The 12,719-nt window shown below is 39.4% G+C and overlaps 1 protein-coding gene across 5 annotated transcripts in view; it reads left to right on the top strand.

The window, feature by feature from the left end:
• Ppp2r5e (protein phosphatase 2 regulatory subunit B', epsilon) overlaps nucleotides 1-12,719 on the top strand; it is a 149,104-nt gene that overhangs the window by 64,701 nt on the left and 71,684 nt on the right. The window contains exon 1 of one of the 5 annotated variants that reach the window (XM_039112010.2): nucleotides 7,987-8,047. Within the exon in view, the coding sequence (XP_038967938.1) occupies nucleotides 7,987-8,047 (61 nt within the window). 5 annotated transcript variants of the gene reach the window in all.

Raw genomic sequence — 12,719 nt, 5'->3', positions numbered from 1 at the left:
GGTATTCTCATTATTTCTTGCCACAGTTTGCTCTGAAATTGGTGTTTGTTTCTTGACTGAATACAGTAAGGCGGCCTTTAGTCGGGCAGTGGAGGGAACCATGGTCTACGATTCAGTTTCCCTCATTACTGAATTTAACACATGTGGGCTTCATTTGCCAAGGAGTGGAAGTTTTCATTTGGTGTATATTTTAGTCCAAAGTAGTCTTCATTTTATAGGGCAGGACTATATACATCATTAAGTCTTTTTATTTGGTTTTCTCTCTTTGACCCCTTACCAGTGGTTTCAGTAGATGACTAAGTACTAAGTAAAGCATTTTATGGTTTTTCAGAATATTTTCCCATTTAAGGTGAGGAAACAGTCTAAAGTGTCTTGCTGAGAACAGTTGGGACCTACTGTTGGTCTTATGTGGGTTGTGGAATTCTAATTATTTATTTAGAGACAGGGTCTCACAATGTAGCCCTGGTTGTTCTAAACCTCCCTATGTAGATCAGGCTGGCCTCAAAGACACAGGTATCTTCCTGCTTCTTGCTTCCTGAGTGCTGAGATTGACAGCGGCCCAGTGCATTTCACCAAGAGCAGTTCCAGTAAGATACTGTATTATATAGACAAGAGACCCATAACCTTACTGCTGCTTATTTGCATTCTGGATTTGAAAAAATCTCCCTTAAATTGAATTTGTGCATTTATTTGGCAGTTAAGTTACAGAAATTCAGGATCTCTAGTAGTTTGAATAAGATTGGCCCCCAGAGGCTCATATCTTTGAATGTTTGGTTCCCTACTAGTGGATTGTTTAGGAAGGACTAGAAGGTGTGGCCTTAATGGAGGAGGCGTGTCATTGGGGCTGGGCTCTCAAGTTTCACCCGAAGTTTCACCCGGTCCAGTCTCATTTCCTTTCTCTTGTCGATCAGCTGTGACCTGTCAGCTACTGCTCCCAGGCAATGCTTTCTGCTGCTGTGCTCTCTGCCGTGTGTCATGAGCTCACCCTCTGAAACTAAGCAAGCCCCCAATAACACACTTTCTTTTATAAGTTGACTTGGTCATGCTATCTCTCCACCATGTTAGAATAGTAACTAAGGCAGTGTCTAACTCCCCTTTCTCTCCTTTGTTTTATTTACTCTCTCTACCTCTGCTGCTTTACTTGGTGTTTTCCCTTCCTCCTTTCAAAATGAATCAGTAAAATAATAGAAAAAAATTAACAAACAGATTAAACTAAAATCTGTTTTATTATTGTTGGTATTATTTAACTTGGTCATTCTTTTTTACATTTATTTTTATTATTTCATTTTAAAAAATTTTATGTGTATGGGTATTTTATACACACACACACACACACACACACACACACACACACACACACACACACGTCTGTATACTGTGTGGGTGCTTGGTGCCCAAGGAAGCCAGAAGAGGGTGTTGGATCTGCTGGACTAAAGTTACAGACAATTGTGAGTTACCATGCAGGTGCTGGGGAACAAACCTAGGTCCCCAGCAAGACAACCAGGGCTCTTAACCACAGACCTTTCTCTCCAGCCCTACATGGCTGTTCCTTTTCAGAGCTTACTTATACTTTCTGCTTTTATTAAGGAAATATTAATTGGTCTTCCTCTCTCCCTTCCTTCTTTTCCTTTTTTTGGTTTTCAAGATAGGGTTTCACTGTGTAGCCCTGGCTGTCTTGGAACTCCTTTGTAGACCAGGCTGGGCTCAAACTCAGAGATCCACCTGCCTCTGCTTCCTGAGTGCTGGGATTAAAGGGCATGTACCATCACCTTTGGATTCCCAGCTTTCTTTTGCTTTTTAATTTTTTCAATTTATATGATTATTGTAAAAATTGGGTGGTACTGGTGGTATCAATTTCTTATAGAATATTTTTCACGGGCTTGAGGTGGCTTCTAGGTATTCTAGGTAGTCCATTTCACCTGCTGATGGTGAGAACAAACGGAGGCTGTGGCTCTGTTTCTCCATCTAACTGCTGCTGTGACCTTGGGTACCAGAGACTTGGTTTCTGTGTACCTTACTTTCTCCATATGTAAACTGTGATTTTTATGACGTAATTTCTGTAAATGTTAACTCAACAATGTATGCCAGCTGCTGTTAGCTTTTGTTGTTGAAGCAGGTTGGCAGTTTCTGACCCGTGCTGAGAGTACTCAGTGAGTGCTAGTTATTAAATAGTACTGCAGTTAACATTTTCTTTTTAGACAGTGTATCGGCTGGGTTTGCCTGAGCTGGATGTGCCAGGCGCCCTGCTTCCCTCCTCCGCATTTCCACACAGGGTTTTGTTTTGCAGTATGACTATGTAGCCCAGGCTGACCTCACACTTGTAATTCCCTTGCCTCAACTTCCAGAATAGTGGGATTGAGGTGTGAGCTTCCATGGCCAGCTTTCACTGTTATATTAGCCTTAATAGAGTTGGCACTCAGGAACTGTGTGAACAGGAGTATTTACATTTCCATCCAGGGATTTTAGTCTAACCAGGTATAAAACAAGGTTGTGGAGCTGTTTGATGTCTTCTTCTGTGTTTTAGACATTTACTGTTTGTTTGTGGGTGCACATGTGCTGAGGCATTTGTGTATAGGTCAGAGGACAATTTTTAGCAGAGGACAACTCTTTCCTTCCGCTATTCAGGATCCATTGATAGAACTAAGGTATTCAGGCTTGGTAGCAAGCAGCTTACCTATTGTGTCATTCCCGCTGGTCAAGCTGTGTATTCACTTGTATGTGCTCTTAATTTAATTAGTTAAATTAAGAGATTAATTAACTTAAATGGCAATGATTGTGCGTGTTTGTTTTTCTTTTAAAAGTTGTTTTTATAGTGCTAGAGATTTAATGTAGAGCTCATGCATGAGAGGCAAACACTTTCCTACTGCGCTCTACTCCATGCCCTCCAGCGATGATTTCCTTAGGAGATGCTGTATGGTGGTTACTGCATGTCTGATCTCCATATTTAGTAGTTAATGTACCTTCACCATAGTACTCCTGAGAATATCCTTTAAATAACCATTTTAATTTTAAATGGAGATGTATTAGATATGTTGCATATTAAAATAATGCTAATATTTTGGTGTAAATGATTCAACCTGTTCTTAATTTTAAAGTATTGTGGACACTGGTCAGATGTCATAATCTAACTTCATATTCAGTTATTTTGCTTTAATTGTGATCATCCACATGATTCATCAGTGTCTTATGGATTACTTCATGAATATCAGTTGTTAGTAGGTTGGAAAGTGCTTGACATTTTAAAGAAAGTTGAAAGTACCAAAAGTGCCAACCACGGTAATGATCTGTTTTTCTTTAAGGTAAAGAGTGCATTATGATAAATGAGCTGCCAAAATGGCTTTCGAATAAAACTGATGTGTAGTGGGGAATAAGATGCTTCTGAACTAATAACATCTAGAGATGTGCTTGGCTAAATAGTTGAATCTGGTTTAGAAGTCTCAGTTTGAACCGACTCTAGCCGGGAATTACTTTCGTTAGGAGTATAGTAATGTCCATTTGCATGGAAGTGGCAGTGGTCTTCCCGTAACCCATACGATAGTGTCTTGAATGTGATCCCAGTTACAGTTTTGAGCGAATCATGCATGCTTGCTGAAGTTTCCATTTCTGCACTGCAGAGAAATCAAATCTAGTTAGCTCGGTTACATGGCTATTAGGATTATGAAATGGCACAGTCCAGTTTGAGAATGCTTAAAAAGCTTCAGGTCTTCTCTCATGTTCCCGGTAATGTATTCACTTTCTCATTCATGCTAAATATCTTCTTTCCCTGTCTCATGTGCTTCCTTTAACGCCTGTTTCCAGCTGGGCATATTTACTTATGGGACTCTTTTAGACCTTAGGCTGTGCTGGTGCTAACAGACTTAAACACTCAGACTCATCTCATTAAAACTTAGGTGGAACCGACATGTCAGGAATTCCAGGACAAAATGAAATAAGACATTACCCTTCTCTGAAAAGTAAATAAATGGAAACAAGGACTGTGGGAAGCAAGCCAGTGTTGGTGCAGAGGGAATGCTGGCAGGCAGAGAGAACTTACACATCATAGTAAGATCTTTTAAACATCATGAAGTAACAAGCCAGCCGGAGACTCTGATCAACCTTGCATTTTGTCTTTTTGTGTGGTTCAGAGAGGAACTAGATGGCCGCAAGCCTGTCTCATACTGTATTGAAGTCTTTTAAAAACATTAACTCTCACAGACGCGCCACTACCCCTACTGTGTGCTGTAGATTTAGATTAAAAACTAACCCTAGAAACTGGTTAGAATTGTTCACATGACTTTTGGCAGAGGTAGTAGAGTGTGTGTAGGTGGGTGCCTTTCCAGCTCTGTGTGGTAGGGAAATGACTGAACTTCTTTGTGACCCTGCTTCCTATATGCAAATAAGGTCTGTCTCAGCAGTGCCGAGTGAATTAAGGAGTTAATACATCTGAGCTGCTTAGAGTGGTGACTGCAGCAGAGTAAATGCTTACTAAGTTTTTACTATTATTACATACACATGAAATGACTGGGAAAGAATGACTCATTCCGGACTTTCAGAAACTATTCTGAACCAGGAAATGGCTATTTAGAATGTGAATTTTTCTTTTCCTTGCCCTCTGTACCTGACCTGTCCTCACTGACCCTTGCTTATTTTGGTGTCTCATTCAGTAGCAAATGCCTTTGACACTGTTTGTAGTGTTAAAGACATGCCATTTTCAGTAATGGACAGTTTTTGAAACAGGCTGTTCTGACCCCTTTGGATCCACGAGCCCTCTGTACACAAGGCATCTGGCTTCATCACAAGTCTGAAGCACATATTTTTATGTGCTTTCCTAGTGAGCCTGGTGCCTGCTGCACAGATTTAAGCTATGGGAACTTTTAAAATGTAAAAGTGTCACTGAGAATAGTCTCTGACCTTGTTGTACTTAATGACCATTTTCAAGGGACGTTGTCATCTGTGCATGCAGCTTGATAGCTTGAGTGACTTTCCTGCATGGTGGGACAAGAAGTGTCTCAAGATAGACCCGCACGATTGACTTGTGCCTGCCCGACTGCTGTGTTAGCTCACGTGCCTCATCACGGTCGCCCTTCCTCTATCCAAGTTATTATTTCATTCTGAAGTAATGTCAGTGGAGCGTAATGACTGAGCTCAACATTATTTAATTTCAGTGTGGCTTGAACAACTAGATACAGCAACAGAAAAAAGGGAGGGAAAACCGATCATCCCGGCACGTTAGAAATGTTCACTTGTCCGTTTTCTTTCTGTACTGCTGAGGATCCATGTACTCAGGCATCCGCCACTGAGCCATGCCCTCAGAACACATGTTTGCGTTTTCTGTATTTGAGTACCAGATGAAATACTTGGTGTGTGTTCTGTGATCGTTTGTGAAATCCTATTGAGAATTTCTGTTTTAGATTAAATAAAGTTTATCGAGCATTACGTGTGTCCTAGATGGCTTTCGTATGTCCCTTTGTTCACTGCTATCTTTATAATAATCTTACCTATAGGTGCAGTTATCGTTTATGTATGAGATCATAGAGACAGAGGCTCAGCTAAGCGAAGCCAGCTTTGGAATCTAGGCTGTCTTAACTGTCACCCTGCATATTCACAGTTGGTACATGGTGAAGCTGATTTGAGCCCAGGTCTTCTCATTTCAGACTGTTTGGAAGAATGCAGAGTGAGTTTGTTTCCCTCAAGTTCTCAGCCTAGCTTGTCTGAAATCATAAACATTTCCATGATGCTTTTCCAGAATTAGAACTGGCAGACAGACTTCTGAGATAGTGAACTTAGTTGCCCATTTTCGTTTTAGTTTAATAAAACTATGTTTCACTATGTTTAATAAAACTGGCTTGTGTTTTTTTATACCTCATTTGGCTCCTCAATGGAAGATGCAGTTATAAACAATAATAAGTTATTCAAAAGGGAAAGTGGTTTTAAGGGTAACGGAAGAGGGAATGTTTGAACTACTCAGTGTCAAGTTGAGCTAGGTTCTACCTAGGGTCCAAATTGAACATAGAAACACTGAGTTTAGGGAAAACTGGGCCTTAGGAATGCATCATCAGCATGTGTAGGTCTAGACTTCAGTATTGTCTCTGTCCTCAGGAAGCAGTAGCAAAGAAGGGCCTTGGCTGCATATATCTGAGCCAAAGCTAATACCATACTGTACTGTAGAAATATTAAGATGCCTTTCTGTTCTGAAAGTGCTTTCCAGGCACTCTCTTTATTAATGCTCTCCATGTTTTGTACAGTCACATAGTTTACATATATATTGAAATATATATATTTAATTTCTCTATTTCATGTTCAAATAATGCATATTGATATTTCAAGTGGATACTACTTTTCTTAGCATGATACTTCAAATTGTAATTTTGGATTTAGTCAACTAATACCTGGCTTTGCCTTTGTATTTAATATATGTTAAGTAATAGCTGTCCTGTGGAGCACAGGGCAGTGCCATAATTAGGGTCTGTATGACATGCTGTCACTGGGTTTCATTGCTCAGATTATGACTTTAATTATAAATGTAAGCTTTGGTACTTTTGAGATTAAAGGTCATTCCACTCTCCTGAGTCCTGTGTCACTTTCAAGAGCTTAAAGTCTAATGTTTAAACCTCCCAGCTGATGAGTATTTCTAAGCTGGCATTGTAACATTAGATTGATGGTTTTTTTTTTTTTTTTGGTATTCTAAATCTGTTTTTAAAAGTTTATGGTGTCTATGAGTAGTCTAGGTGATCAAGTTATAAATTAACAGCTCAGTTGATGGTAATGTGGTATCTGCTTGTCATCCATCTACCCATCCATCTGCCCATCCATCCACCCATTTGTCTGTATGTCTATCCATGCTCTCTCTCCCCATTGTTTCTAGCTTCATATTGTTAAAATAGACAGAGGTTCATCTCGTTCTGAAATGGTTTGAAATGATGTTAATCCTCAAAACAAATGGGAATGCTTAGGCCATTTTTATCCTTTGTAGGAATAATCTCCAGAGAAAAGATCCTCAATCAATGGTTGAAAATAATGCGTTACTTCACTGGGACATTATTTTGTGTGGGTTGTACCATGTACCTGGATAAGTGCTTCCTGCAAACCTGTAATTCTGATCATTTTTCCCCTCTACTTTACAGTTGTGGTATTTGTTAATTTTTTTTTTATTAACTTGAGTATTTCTTATATACATTTCAGTATTTGTTAATTTTTGAAGTTTATTTTATACTTTTGGGTGAAAGGTCAGGCTTCAGTCACACACACTCAAGAAATTTATTGTGTTGATTTCCTTTTATTGTAATTGCTTATGATCTGCTACTTGTATTTAAGCCAGCTACATAAGAGAAGACAGGTTATGATTGTGGATGTGTTCAAATAGATAGCTTTTGCTGTTTGATATTACTGGAATCTGATAATAACAATTTTAATGTGCTTAGAAATACTTGAGAGTTTATTTGAAAAGTGCTTTTAAAATAAGTTTGAAGTTATGTTAAAATATAAGAAATTCCCTACAGAAATCATCATAAAAGGTATAAAGTAGAAAATTTGCTCTCTTGTATCCAGTAGATGCTTGATAAGTCCCTCCCTCCCTCCCTCCCTCCCTCCCTCCCTCCCTCCCTCCCTCCCTCCCTCCCTCCCTCCCTCCCTCTTCCTCTTCCTCTTCTTTTTCTTCTTCTCTTCAAAAAGCACTTCTACTTTTACAGATGACCTTTCATGTAATACATACTCAACCTTTGTAAAATACATCTTCTACTTTACAGATAGGGAAGCTAAGCCCAGGGTTTCTTGGTAAACAGTGAGTCCCAATGTGCTGTGCCACTGTCCGTCCATCATCTCCCACTTCCACTGCAGTCCCACCTACACTCATGGGCTTGGTTTCCCTCTGACTCCTCTGCACTCCTTCCAGATAGAGGACCCTTGCATTGACTGTTCCTCTGAGTGGGATGCTTCCTTGTAGACATATTTGCTGGCCTCCTCCTGTCCTTCCTTTGAATATTTTCTTAAATTTTTTCTTTCAGATGAATGCTATGCTCAAACCTGTACCTTCCAGTTCCAGTCTGCTATGTATATGTAGCCTGCTTTGGTCTGTATATTATTTATTTTCCCTGGAGCATATACATAAAATATAGTAGACTTCTTTAGTATTTTAAACACCTCCCTGCTCCCACCCCACAATCCCCTGGAACATACAGGTTAGGATTTCTGCAAATCTCTGTATATAGCCCAGGTGGCCTTGAATTTGCAGAAATCTACCTGGCTTTGCCTCCTGGGTGCTTGGAATAAAGCCATGCACCGTTATGCTAGGCTCTCCTGTGTCTTTGTGATATCCCTCAGTGGGTATCCATGACTGTCTGGTGAGTGAATGAATGAGTACAAAACTCATGTCCCTTATGCAGGTCTTGTGCAGTCAGGCCTAGCCTGTTCCATGGTCACCTCGCTGAGATGGAACCTACATCTTCACCTTTGTATGGCAGCAGGAGGCCAGCCACCTTTGTATGGCAGGAGGAGGCCAGCCACCTTTGTATGGCAGGAGGAGGCCAGCCACCTTTGTATGGCAGGAGGAGGCCAGCCACCTTTGTATAGCAGCTCTTACTGAGTCAGCAGCCATCTCCTTAGCTCATACTTTAGTCTTTGTAATTTAAAAAATTTTTTTTATTTTTGGTGTATATTGTTTTGCACCATGTATATGTTTGGTGTCTGAGGAGTCTAGAAGAAGGCATCAGGTCCCACAAAACTACAGTTACTGATAATTATGAGCCACTGTATGGATGCTGGGAATCAAACTTGGGTCCCTTGGAAGAGCATGAAATGCTCATAACTACTCCAGCAACCCTACTGATTAATCTTAAAAAGCTTCTAGTTTTTAATTTTTTGAATGTAGTTTCAGAAAATGAGGCAGTATTTTATTGGATGTTAATAGGAAGAGATGAATCAATGACACACACACATACACCCACACTTTTCATGTAAGCTGGTCTCTACTTTTTACATTCATAAATGTTGCATCATTAAAAGTCAACATAGTTTTAAAATTTGTACTTCAGGACTACAAATAGTGTTTTTTGTTTCGTATTAAGTACATTATTTATGTTTCCTCTATATGAGGCTTAAAATTTTCATTTACAATTGATTTACACAGGGAAATAAAATTCAGTATTCATACTCAAATCTGGCTAGCCATCTTGCCCCAGGGATCCCCTATCTTTGTCCTCTGTTTACCGGGATTGCTAATGACGGTTGTGCCTGGCCAGCTTTACATGGGTTTGGGGCTCCCAACTCCAGTTTTCATGTTTGCATAGCAAATGCAAATCACCCTTAATCTGCTATACTGCTGGTGTGTCTGTCCTTGGAAATAAGTCCTCAGGAAATGGACTAATAATAGAAACGCTAACCTTGGAAGTCAGAGGCTTTGGTGGCTTCGATCCTGTGGTGAGCTGGTAACAGGAAGTGATTTATGCCTATAATTAGGGGTTGAAGAACTTAACAGAATTTCATTTCAAGCTTCAGTGATTACCTTGATGTTAGAAGGTAAAGAGTTGAAAACAAAAAATACTTGTCAGAAGTGTGTGGGCCTGCATATATGTTTGTGTATGCTTGTGTGAGTGCATGTGTGGCCACAGACTTATATCTGTATTTCTTTTCTGTTTATTCTGTTGCAAATATAGTTCTAGAACAACATGAAAGCCTCAAATCAGCATTTTGCTGCTAGGCCACTCCAGTGTATCTTAGTAGTGACCTTTGGATTTTGTTTATAAATTAGACCACATTTGTTTGTTGACTTTGGGAAAGGAAACTGAAGAGGTTCACGAAAGATTAATAATAAACACGTGATGATTATCTAAACTGGGAGGAATAAATAATGTTATTTAAAAACTAAGTTTAGCCATCTGTGTTACTCATTTGTTTAAGACCTGTTGTATGCTTTTCAGTTTTAAAACATAGTATTTTTTAGATTACTCCACTTAGAAAATTCACTGATCATGACAGTGGACAAAATCTGTTTTTAGTTACTGTTATCTATCACAGTCCTTGTCGTCGTCGTCGTCATCATCATCATCATCATCATCATTCATCATCGTCGTTGTCATCATCATTGTCACCTTTTTCTTTGTGGGCCTTATGATAAGACTGTTTTGGGGGCAGGCAGTCAGTAGCTAAGGTCTTACTTATTTGCATGGGATGTTGGACAAAGTGACTTGACTGTTCTGGATATGAATTTCTTCCACTGAAATAGTGGTATTGGACATTCTGAGAGTTAGGGGGAGAATGTGTGTTAGAATCTTAGTACATACTTGCAACAGTAAGTGGTCTTTATTACTATGCTGGTCCTTCTTTTGTGTCTGAGCATTTGAGTTTCTTGTGGCTAATTAATAACCTTGTGTCAGGTTTTTGATAGTGTTGTATTTGTGCTAGCTGTTCTACACAAAGCTATATAGAAAAGTGGGCACTAATAATCAACAGAGTATTTGCAGGCTTCCCATTAGATTGGCAAGAGTTCTGAAAGTATTTATCTCTACATTCAGCTTTTATGACCAAGGCCAAGAAGAAATGCTTTCACTGTTGCAGATGTTTCTCAGGGTCCTTCCTTAGCTTAAGAGACTCAAAGTTTTCCTTGTTGACTGTAGCCAAACAGAAAGAAAAGGGATTTCAGACGTGGAGGGACTGAAGTAAGAATTTTAAAGTTCTTGCTTTAAAACCCGTGGCTTTCAGCCTTGGCTACACAGTGAAGTCATCTGAAATGCTTTTTATAGAATAAGAATGCCTAGCAGTAGAAATGCTATGGTGCCTGTCACCATCCTCATTGAAACAGCAAGTTTGAATACACATGTACAGTAGAGGTGAAGAATTCAGTACTTAGTTAACAGTTTGGATTTGGATTAGGCTTTCTCACTTTGTGTCTTGAAGTATCCTGGATCATGTTTCATTTTGTCTAGTTCCTACTGAACTAGAAGTCTCATTTTATTATTTGATTCGTTTTAAAAACTGGTAGTTGCCCTCTTAGGTTTTGCTTTGTGTGCTTGGCTTTTTGTTTTTTTGTTGTTTTGTTTTTTAAATTTATTTAGTTTGTTTTTGAGACGAATTTCCCCGTGTAGCATTGAATGTTCTGAAACTCACGCTAGATCAGGTCAGCCTCGAACTCCTGAGGCTGAGATTAAAGGCATGTATCACCATAGCCCAGCTGTCTTCTTGTTCAGATAAAGTATTGTTGGCTGTTTTGTGATTGATTAGGTCAAAGTAATTCCTGATGGAAGCTTGCATGATTCTTTCTAGGTTTTCTGAAGTACTTGCTACACAGAGCGTGTTGCTTGAGTCTGTGTTCAGAGATAGCATTGCTGAAAAGGATTTGAACAGACTCCACGGTCAGATAGCTAGGCATTTTATCATCTGCGTAGTGCATTTTTATATCAGACTTTCAGGGTTAAGTATACTTAATAATTTGTATGAAGCATCTTGTTAGAATTGAGGCATTATTTCTAGGTTTCTCTAAGCGTAGACTCATGCCTTAGACAAGGAGAATTCTTACTGATTTTGTTGAAGATTATCAAGGGATTGTCAGAGAAATTGGTAGTATACATGATCAAAGTTAGTTTATTCTAAGGCAAAGTTTAAGAGTGAAGGGGGTCAGAGACTACAGACAGTATCAGGGCTTTTCTGTGCCGGATCTGATTATTTATTTTATCATCTCTCTGCCCTTCCATCTATCAGTTGATTCAGGACATGGTATCATGTATCTAAGGCTAGCCTGGAACTTGCTATGTCCCTGCGGTTGACTTTGAACTCCTTTGAACTTCTGGCTTGTCTGTAAGCCAGAATGAGGAGAGTGGCTATGGTTGCTGTAACCATGGTTATCCTATGGAGTGCTCTGTATATAAAGAGAAACATATCCCTTAATCTGAACTTGCTTTCTCTTGAATATTGTGGTCACTTTTCCATTACATGTCATTCCTGTAGGTTTCTAAATTATTTGTATGTACACACCTTAGGAGAGTTGACTTTTTTTGTGGGTCTCCCCGCTCTTGTGGATCATCAGCTGATTCAATTCACAAAGGCAGTGGGAGCAGAGACAGAGTGGAGGGGTCAGAAATCCTGTGGCTCTGTCTGCACAGTGAATAACCACACTGGGAGCAGCTATCAGGAGGCAGCTCAGCTTTACTTAGGGTGATTCAGTTCCTCTAGAGTCTTGGGGGACTGACTGCAGGGACTTCCAGGATGAGCAAAGGCATACAAACTTAGCTGCTCACTGCATTTCCCTCTTCAGTAGGATGTGTTTAATAAGCCTTCCAGCTTGATATCACCTGATTTGATGGGACCTTACCACAGTATTAACTGGATCAGTTGATTCTCTCCTTTTAAGCCTTGGCATTGGTTGGGAGAGTCATTGTGCTAATGACCTTCATGCTATTACACAACTATATTAATTTCTTGTTATTTCTGGTTATGATTCCATGGGCAGGATGGATGAATTTTGTAGGCCAAACAATACCATTGGATAGATCTATTGATTGCCTGCTTGGGAGTTATTTGATGACCTTATATTTTAACAATTTACATTTTCATCCAATTTTAAGCTACTTCAGAAGTGTTTAGATGTTCAGGTGATTTGGTTTTGGGAAGTAGTAGCAACTGTTACTTACACATTGTGGTCAGAATGTACTATTTGCTGTCTTGTAATTTATGAGGTTTTTCTCTTTTCATGTGCAGGAAAGTACTAGGTACCTAGTCTCTCTTCCCTTTCTTTTTTTTTTTTAAATTAA

This window comes from Rattus norvegicus, chromosome 6 (assembly GCF_036323735.1).
Source record: "Rattus norvegicus strain BN/NHsdMcwi chromosome 6, GRCr8, whole genome shotgun sequence".
Lineage (NCBI taxonomy): Eukaryota > Metazoa > Chordata > Mammalia > Rodentia > Muridae > Rattus > Rattus norvegicus.
The sequence above is the reverse complement of the archived record's forward strand: the minus strand, read 5'-3'. Positions and strand labels throughout refer to the sequence as shown.